General features: G+C 38.9%; 1 protein-coding gene across 1 annotated transcript in view; it reads right to left on the bottom strand.

Moving 5' to 3' along the window:
• Nucleotides 1-10,444, bottom strand: part of herc4 (HECT and RLD domain containing E3 ubiquitin protein ligase 4) — a 55,784-nt gene that overhangs the window by 19,627 nt on the left and 25,713 nt on the right. Inside the window, exons 8-13 of the mRNA XM_060871488.1 lie at nucleotides 9,691-9,853; nucleotides 9,525-9,601; nucleotides 7,182-7,306; nucleotides 7,002-7,061; nucleotides 6,576-6,687; nucleotides 6,239-6,428 (exon numbers count right to left, since the gene is read on the bottom strand). Coding sequence (XP_060727471.1) covers nucleotides 6,239-6,428; nucleotides 6,576-6,687; nucleotides 7,002-7,061; nucleotides 7,182-7,306; nucleotides 9,525-9,601; nucleotides 9,691-9,853 — 727 coding nt within the window. The remainder of the gene's footprint in view (nucleotides 1-6,238; nucleotides 6,429-6,575; nucleotides 6,688-7,001; nucleotides 7,062-7,181; nucleotides 7,307-9,524; nucleotides 9,602-9,690; nucleotides 9,854-10,444) is intronic.

Below are 10,444 nucleotides of genomic sequence, written 5' to 3'. Positions count from 1 at the left end.
GGATAGGAAACTCAGAATCAGTTTGAGTAGATGGATCACAAGTGATTCGTTAACGGATGATAGTGGAAGATATGAAGGAATGGGCAGGAAGATGAGAGCTGTAGAGCTGATCTACGAAGTAAGAAAGTTCTGCAGTCATGGCAGATAGTTGAAAGTGCCAGTAGCATCTAAGACAAAGAGGGTGGGCCTGAGGTTCCATAAAAACATAGGGAAATAGACTAAGGGAGAGAGATTATAGAAGGTTTATGATTACATGCAAGGCTTGAACCAGTCTAAAGTAGACTGGCATATAACTATAGGATACATTTAGCCGTACGAGCGCAGTGCTAACCATACTATATATGTTAAGCCAAAATATAGAAATACAAAATAGATAACCAAAATGGGGCACCAAAGTAAGTAAAATATAGCTGAGCTAAGAATACATAGTAGAAGTCAAAAGAGAAGAGTGAAGAAAACACATGTACAGTACTCTGTACCACATCCAGAATAGAATGTGCAGAATAAAGCAAGTGTTTGGCTTACGTAAGAGCAATTTTTTAAAAATATTTCAATAAGTCGAAGAACCTAAGAAATTAGAAAAGCGTAAAAACCACAAGAAGAATACGGAAATAGCCGGAAATATAGGAAATAGCGTAACGTAAAGTAGATAGGAGGAGATTAATCCTCAAACTGGAAAATAATGGGAAATTGGCAAAAGATATGCAAATTAAAAGTAGGATAATTAGAGACAGCCAAATCAAGATCTGGGACACTTGACTGCACCGCGCCTGGACGATCGGATTGTATGAGAGGGGAGCCGTGGCCTAATGGTTAGAGAGTCTGACTCCTAACCCTAAGGTTGTGGGTGCCCTTGAGCAAGGCACCGAACCCCCTAACCGCTCCCCGGGCGCCACAGCATAAATGGCTGCCCACTGCTCCGGGTGGGTGTTCACCAGAGATGGGGGACTCGAGTCATATGACTTGACTCGAGTCAGACTTAAGTCGCAAATTTGAGACTTGAGACTTGCTTGACAAACATTAAAAAAAGACTCGACTTTGAATTGACATTCAAGACTTGAGACTTACTTGTGACTTGAGTTAAATGACTCGAAATAACTTTTTTTTTTTTTTTTAAATCTGTTCTTGAACGCACGCAAGAGCCTAATCTAACCACGTGACACAGCAGGCAAGCAGAGGGATAGCACGCTCTAACTAATAAACCTTAACAGTCGTGACGAAACATGGAAGGCGCTACACCAAAAATTATTTCGGGTACAGGGATTTTGGGGATCCAGTCCCCTTATTCGGTTTAACCACTATTTGGACATTTGTGATGGACAGGACTCCCTGCAGTTTTGTGAACAGGCACACCCTCCCCTCTTTGTTCAAGATAGCGGTAAGAGCTTAGCCGTATGTCACGTCACTAAGTCACTAAGTATGCTGACTTACTGCGGAGGACATTTTTCTGGGAATCCTTTCTTTGAGGAATATTGTTTGACTGCAATAAACTTGGTACTTTGCTTATTCTCATTCAAGCTTGTTGAGTTTAATATTTTTCTAAGTCTTTGTTAAATTGAGCTTACAAAAGGAAACATTGGGATTTGGGGGAAAGATTCATCCACCCAATGATGTGTCGCGTCAGAGAGGGACAATGAAGAAGTTGACTGATAGCATGCCAGGGTGAATTGCAGAGGTCTTGAAAAAGAAGGTTCAACAATGCAAATATTAACTCTTTGCATTAACTTGTATTTGCATTAATGTAATTGTCAATAAAAGCATTTGACATTTGAAATGCTTTTACTTATATTTCAGTATAACACAACATCTGACATAATCTAAAAACACTGAAGCAGCAGACTGTGAAAATTAATATTTGCATCATTCTACATTTACATTTACAGCATTTGGCAGACGCCCTTATCCAGAGCGACGTACATAAGTGCTTAAATCTCTAGCATTGAATACATTAATGCTGGTTCACTAAGTTACATACTTAAGATACCATGAGTTTAAAACATTTGTTCAAAGTTACAATAAAAAAGTGTCAGGTTTTTTTTTTTTAATGCAAAAGATAAGGAAAGAAGTGCTAGTTGAAGTGTTTCCTGAATAAGTAGGTCTTCAACCGCCGCTTGAAAATAGCCAGTGACTCAGCTGTCCGGACCTCTAGGGGAGGTCCTTCTCAATACTTCTCAATACTTTTGGCCACAGCTGAACATTGATAAGCAAATATTAATGAATAGGGACGCCCACATCCGAGTAAGAAGGGCCGAGGGACGTCCACAGCAGAGAAAAAGGGCCAAGGGATGTCCACGGTTGAGCAGAAGGGCCGAGCGCCGTCCACGGTTGAGCAGAAGGGCCGAGCGGCATCCACAGCCGAGCAGAAGGGCCAAGCGTCGTACACAGCCGAGCAGAAAGGTCAAGCAGCATCCACAGTCGAGCAAAAGGGCCGAGCGACATCCACAGCCGAGCAGAAGGGCCGAGCGACGTCCACAGCCGAGCAGAAGGGCCAAGCGAAACCCTGACACACCGCGGCCAGACCCACTTCTCAAAAACCAGAAAGGAGGCGGCGTCCTTCAAGGGAAACCAGGAAGTGAGGCAACATCCCCCACTGGACATGTGCGGAGCGATGTCACAGGGCACAGAAAAAAAACCAAACCAAACCGGGCTGTGACAATGTCCACCGGCAAGAAGTGATGCGGTGTCCGCTGCCGAAAACCGGAAGCAGAGTGGCGTCCCTCACCGGAACAGATGCGGACTGATGTCACGCAAACAACAAAAGTTCAGAGATAAACAGGGCAGAAAAAACAGTCCGGAAATAAAATATATAAATACTCCCACAGAGCCGGTCCAGGCTGACGCTATCCTGCTGGGTCAGAGTCTGGCGGAAACTTTTTGTCAGCGATGCGGGGATAAAAGAGACGCAAATGCAGGATAACGTGAAAATAAACAGATTTAATAATTGAAACAACAAAACAGGACCACAGACTAGACACAAGGCGACACACAAGCACGGCTAAATAGACATGACAATTAACACATGAGGAACAGGTGTGCAGAGGTGGGGAGGAAGAGACAAGGGCGGGGCAGACACGTGAACACCGAACATCGCACATAAACACACATGGCCAAAGTCCAAGCTGGATCCTGACAAGGAAATGTTACCACCATCCCCCTGCCCAACCCAAGTAAAGGACCAACCCCTGAGAGAGCTTATAGAATACACTATACCCCTCAGAAAACCAGAAGGGGAATACCTCCAGAGAGTAAATCAATAAAAAGCTATGGTGCAGGAACAAACCTGACTCTGTATGACTGGAAAAAGTTCACCACTCCGCAGAAGTGCAAGAATCAGCAGAAGAGCAAGAATTTCAACCCAGGTGCCCAAAGGCAGAAAAATAACATGTTATGCTCCTCAGCAACCTGCACCAAAAGAGTCAACATTGGCAATAACCAATGCTCAGAAATACCAGCGAGCAACATTCTAGTCATCTGCCTCTCTAAAGAACATCCAGAAATGGACTATAACCCCTTGCCAGTTTTCGCTCAAGTGCTGGTCCCCAAGCTTTTTAAGGACCTGATTGAGTCTATTTGTTGAGGGCAAGAATTTGATGTTTTTGTGCATATTATGGTCTGTTGATTCAATGGGGTGCCTGATTTAATAAGTTTGCTTCCAGCATGGCTGATGAAATGTCTCTAAATTAAAATCTTGAGCCATGTTTTGCACCCTTTAGTGATACGCATATAGGAACACTTAATGTGTTAGCATTAAGAATTTTGATGGTGGTTATAGGGAATTGATGAAAATACATATGGATTGCTTTTAGGTGGGACTTTGGGAATTTATGCAGCTCAAGAGCTTCTGCAAGGTCAACTACATGATATCAGAGATAAACACAAACACTGGTTTGACCCTAAAATGGCTATATTTCAGAAATTTATTAGCGATTTAAAAAAATGTTAAAAGGATCTATAAATACTCACTCATTGGGCTGCCCTGAATGTGTCTGTAGGCTCACACAAATCAATTTTTCTACCGTTCAATTACATGGTGTTCACATTTATTTTGTTTAATTTGGAGCTATTTCCAAAACTTCAGTTGCACAGAAGTAGGAACTGCAAATACAACTCTTTCAAATGCAGTGCAGAGGCAAAATGATATTGCTGGAGAAGAGAACAGCTGGACAAATGCATATAACAAGTGTGAAATATTTACAAATGATTGTTTTTGTTTTTTTGGAGGCCCAATGAATTGCAATGCCCAATGCTTGTGTGTGTGTGTGAGTGTGAGTGTGTGTGTGTGTGAGTGTGCGTAAAGTTTGTTGGTAGATCAGATTTTGCCCCCAGTTGGACAAATGCATCTAACAAGCGTGAAATATTTACAAATGAGTAGCTTTTGTTTCTGGAGGCCTAATGAATTGCTATGCCCAGTGCTTGTGTGTGTGTGTGTGTGTGTGTGTGTGTGTGTGTGTGTGTGTGTATCATCATTTCGGTAGATCATATTTTGCCCTCTGCTAGGCAAAGGTATATCAAAAGTGAAAAATATTTACAAAATGTGTAGCTTTTTTTTCTGGAGGCCTAATGAAATGCAATGCCCAATATGTGTGTGTTTGTGTGCATGTGTGTGTATGTGTGTGTGTATGTGTGTGTGTGTGTGTGTGTGTATGTGTGTGTGTGTGTGTATGTGTGTGTGTATGTATGTGGCATCATTTCAGTAGATCATATTTTGCCCTCTGCTAGGCGAAGGCATATCAAAAGTGTGAAATATTTACAAATGTTTGGCTTTTTTTTCTTTTCTGGAGGCCTAATGAAATGCAATGCCCAATGTGTTTGTGTCTGTGTGTATGCAGGTGTGTGTGTGGGGTGTGAGTGTGTGTTTTGGGTACGTGTGTTAGTGGACATTTTACGTGTGCATTTTTGTGTCTGTATGTACTGCATGTTCATTGCGCTGAAAAGGGCAAAAGTGTGACCTATTGTGGCCGAGTCAAAATGACCCAAGCTGTTCCAAAACGCAAATTATATATTGTTCTGAACACATAGTTCAACGAAAATAGACAAAATTAATTTTGCTTGCAAAGTTCATAATTTGGAACAATCCTGCTAAATTTCAGGCAAATATGTGGAAGAAAACCCAAGTTATGACACATTAAAATCTTCCAGCCGGGTCAAAAAGACCCAGGGAAAATAGGAAGGTTAACAGGATTCTGATTGCAAGTCAGAAAGAGCTACTCTTAAGCCAGTATAATCAAGATTTTCCTGAGAAAGCTTACATTTGCAGCATTTAGCAGATGCCCTTAACCAGAGCAAAATCCTAAAATGCTTTTCATTCTCTATCACTGAATATATCAACACTGGTTCAACTAAGTCACAGACTTGTCACTTGACACAAACTTGGGAAAAATTACCGCACAAATTTTGAATATATAAAAGCAAACGTGGAAAATAATAGCTAGTTTCAGAAACAGGTAGGTCTTCACCCGTTAATTAAAGGCAGCCAGTGAGTCAGCTGCTCTGACACCCAGGGAAAGTTCATTCCAACACCTCAGAGTTTTGATTTATAGCTGTCTCTTAACCTGAGATACAGTGTGACCAGTCATGCAGTGGATAGAAGAGCTAGTAGATAGGAGGAAGCATGGTGCATTGCAAGAAGTGATATGAACTTTGTGGGCATCCTGTTTATCTTTGGTTGCATAATCCTTGCCTATGATTCAGGGAATGTTAGGTGTACCTACTCTGTACTCAAATGCCAAAGGGTTACTCTGCAATGTCTGGTTTTGCTGTCTACTGACTGCTTTCACTAGTGTTGGGCCCTTTAACTTTTCACCCTAACTTCGGGTCCCACGTCTCTGAACAGTGACTGTAGTGCAACTTTGCTGTTGGACTTTCCCTCTGCTACAATTTACCAGAGGTTTGCGAGTTCATTAAAGAAATCATCTCCCACCTACAACTCTCTCTGAAGGCCTTTGGGTTGGATTCTGTATTTCTGCACTATGAAGTTATACATTATTTATTTTCAACAAGAATATGCTGTGGTGGGCAGCTAAAAAAAAACAAAAAAAACAAAAAAAACTATTGTCAATTGGTTTCATATTAAGACAAGACCTTTATTCTAAGATTGGCAAATATTTATAAACACTTACTTATCATATTACTTTAATATATCCAATTACCTGTGGTAAGAACAATAAGGGATTTCTATATAATTCATCCACCACAGATGCCTCTCTCACATGAAAACTTGACAGTTCAATATTCTTACCAAGCACTTTGATTGGAGCATTGCCGAGGTAGATGACTGCCTTGGCAAAGGGAATGGTAAGTGTGATGTAGCTGTTGGGGTTTTTAAAGAGAGGACACTCGGGAAGAATGAGGTAGAGCCTCAGTGCCTCAATGTCCGGAGGAGAGCTGCACAGGTTGGGAATCAAATGCCTCCCTAAACAATCAGCAATCTAAATGTTTGGGAAATAAACAATTATGTCCATGTGCATAGTACATTTATAAAAATTAGGGAAAATAGTATTATGAACATTTTGCAAATGTGGTTGCTATTCTATTCTATTCAAAAACAATCGTGAGAACCTTTGTCAAACACTTACTTGTTGTGAGATATGTGGATAATCTGGCTGGATGAGTTTGTTAAAGAGGAGGCGAGCCATGTTCATGTCCACCCCAGAACATTTACTGCTAGTGCGATAATGATCTGGATGGCTGAAAAATGATAAATTACACAATACCAACCAAAAATTTAATTCACCAGTTTATCATAAAATTGACAAGTACAGAAACAGAATTATAGAACTTTAAATAAATACTGTATACAACACAGTAGACTATAGATATTACATAATATTGAGCATAAAACATGAATGATACTCCTAAACATTATTTAGATGTACAATCACTGCTGGTTACTTCTACAATTAATAAATGCTGACCCATTATATGTAATCCATTCCAAACAAAAAATATCTATATTTATGGCTAAGTGAAGCTACAGAATCATTTAAAAAGTAAAGGATTACCTTGTAGAAAGAAAACTCCCATTTAAACAACTTGCTGAGGAGAATATATCATCGATCTCACTATAAAAAACAAAAAGAAAATATTTGAAAGCTGGGCAAAACATAAAAAACGATTAAGTGACATGAATACAGAAGTGACTAGTTATAAAATAAAACTACTAATTTCTGTATATACTGTACACTGTCGTTTCTGGTGAGAGTCTTCCGTGACCGTGGCTCAGCCATTTCTGAATGAGGTCAAAATTCAAGCTTAAGACATGCTGATCGCTATGTCGTATTCTCAGATCATCTGGGGGAGGGCCATCCTTACAAAAACAACAATAAAAAACACAAAAATAAAGATAAACTCAAGCAAATTTAGACACCTAACATATTTCACACATTTTCATCATTAATATTTGATAATTATTTTAGTAAAGTTCTTATTAGTATTATTATTAAAGTTCTCATTAAAATGTATCATTATTAAAGTCTTCAAAATTACACTGGAGTTCAAAATAATCAATAAATTTGAATTAACTGCAAACATTGCATGGTGCACGAATTGGCACGAAGTGGTTCCCGGCCTTTTTAAGGAAGTCAAGTATTTGGTTAATTGGCTGCCCAGATGTGTTATTCCCTCTTTATTTCACTTATAAGGAAACAAACTCAACAAACAAAAAACCCATCAGTGACACTTTAAATGATTAGATGTAACCAACTACTTGGTAAATTCACAAAGAAGGATTGTACTGGTAAGCTCAGGAACAACAAAAGTAGAGGAAACAACTGTGGTGGAACACAGGAATTTTACTCTGAGTAGAAAAAAACATTTACAACTGTTGCCCAGACCAAGACACCCTAAAGGAAGTGGTGTATAGCTGTGTAAAGGTTAACAATCAAGAAAAGAGAACAACTCTACCAGAACACTGTGACATCATCATGGGCACTGCCACACAAAAAGGACAGAGAGAAAAAACAACACTCTTCACCACAGAAAAATAAACAATTTTAGGGAGAAGCTGTGGTGGTTAAGCACCCTGGCCAGCACCGCTGACAGAAGATCACAATCATTCAGCAGCAAAGTCAGTACCCTGACTGCTAGCTGTGGATGTGTTGTCTATTCTATGTTTATGCCTCCCTGCCCTCAATATCCTTAGATTCTATTTTGATGAATGACGCTTTCTGTTGGGACCATGGTGAATTCTGCTAATCTCTTTGTGCTCTTCTTCCATGTCCCATTCTCAGAGAGCTTGTTACAGTACATACAGTGTGTTTACCACAAAATATATACCAATGATAAACCTCAAAGGACTCATTAGAGGTTAGAATTTGAGGTTTGGAGGGGGCATTGGTACATGTAAATCTTATATTGTTTACCCATTTAAGATATATACGTACTCTCAAATTAAAAACATATTCAATATTTTATGTAAATTCCAATATAATGTAGTTAGACAGCTGAAATTTTTAATTTTACTTTTTAATGTTCAAATATTTGTGGACATGACTGGTGTACAGCTACATATTAAATTGTCTAATAGAAATGTCTAAAAGTCTTGAAATTTATTGAATAAAAGAAAGTTTGTTAAAAATATGCTTGCTAAAGCCTGCGGAATGTGCAAAAGAATGTTAAGATTAAGAATGATAATAAATTACATTGTAAAAATCAATGGAGTGCATAAAATAAAAAATAAAAAAATCAAGAAAGACAAAAACACTGTTTCAGTGAGTCACAGACAAACGTCTTGTGCTAATTTAAGTACTTCATGAAGATGTAGATCTTTAGACATTGTCTGAAACTTCCACTGACTCAGCTATTCTGAAATCTAGACAAAGTTATGTTCCAGGGGTAGAGATTGAAAACAGTTTGAATCACCTGGGATGGACAGCAGTTTGGTTTTGCTGCTATTAAGTTTCAGCTGATGAGCTGCCATCCATGATGAGACATGCTGAGATCTGGTTGGAAACATGAGTGTCTGAGGTATGGAATGTCTGGGTAAATTTATTGTCATCCACATAGCAGTGTTATGAAAACCCATGTGAGGATATGACCTCAACAAGGGATCCAGTACAGAGGGAGTACAGCAGAGGACCAAGTACTCTCCAATATAGCAGCACAACTTAGGTTTAAAAAACTGCATTTAGACAAAAGTTCTGGAACAATATCTAATGATAGCAAGTTGAAGATTTATTTGGTCATCATGCACAGTGCCATCACCGTTAACATCCCATAGCAAAAGTCTATCAGGTGGTGGAAGTGTCAAGATTTGGCAGCCACAAGACATGCAAAATTTGCAGTCATTATACCAGAATACTGTGCCTGAATGCTGGTTTACATTTTTGGAAAACACATTGACTACATATTAAATAATTTTTTTTTTTTTGCTGTCAAATAAAGTTTGTTAATAAAAATTGGCAAAGAGAAAAACAGTTATTATTTAGGTCCAGAGAAATAAAAACATACAATTAAAGAGTGCATTTTTTCTTAAAACTGTTTGTACATGTTAATTCCTTCATTGGAATGCTTTAATAGTCTCTTACAAGAAGACAGTGGAAATGGGCAAAGCTCTGGTCTCCTCCAGCATAAATCCTCTTCACAGTGTAGAACTTCTCAGTCTCTTAAATGGGTAATACAAACAACAATAAGTATATGAAAATTCATGAAGGTGCAGTAAACATCAGCATCAACAAGCATACGTGTACTGACCAGATTCTATTTGTGTTGGGTCATTGTAAGCTCTCCATTGGCCTTTTACAGGAGCAGGGCTTATTCTGTTGGAGGTGTGACGTGTTCCAAGTTGTCCATTCCCTCCAAGACCAAAAGAATCAATCTTGCCAGAGGATGGAATGAATGCTAAGGTATGCTGCCTTGTATATTAATAAAAATAAAGCATTACTGTAAATATAAATCCTGACTATCATGTTGGCCTGAAATAGCTAATATGTTCTTCATCATCTTCATTTTCTTATTATGCTCTAGCACTCATATTAATATTATTATGGGATGCTCAGATACTGCTTTCACACAATTTTAGGCCAAGTTAATTCAGAAATAATTATACACGATAGAAAAGCAATTAATACCAAGTATGATTCTATTCTAAAGGCATAGTCACAACCTAGCAAATAAATACCAGCCACCTGGTAAGCAAATAGAATGAAAGAAATGTTTTTCAGGACTCTAGCAACCACATGGGATATCAAAAGAACCATCTACCCACAATCTCTCACTTGTTATAATACAGAAACCATAAATCTGGAACCTGGTAACAGGCTGAAAACCTGCTTAGAACAACCTAATATCTCTCTTGCAGCTACTTAGAAACAGACTAGGAGTCACTTGGAAAACCTAAGCCTGGAAAATGTCCAGGTTATTTTTTCCCCTTAATCTTCAAAAGTCCAATTTTGATGAGCCTGTGTTGATGATGGCTTCAGTTTCCTGGCCAATCTGTTTACTGTGC

This window comes from Tachysurus vachellii, chromosome 6 (genome assembly GCF_030014155.1).
Source record: "Tachysurus vachellii isolate PV-2020 chromosome 6, HZAU_Pvac_v1, whole genome shotgun sequence".
NCBI lineage: Eukaryota > Metazoa > Chordata > Actinopteri > Siluriformes > Bagridae > Tachysurus > Tachysurus vachellii.
Note: the sequence above shows the minus strand (reverse complement) of the source record. Positions and strands in the feature narration are given on the sequence as shown.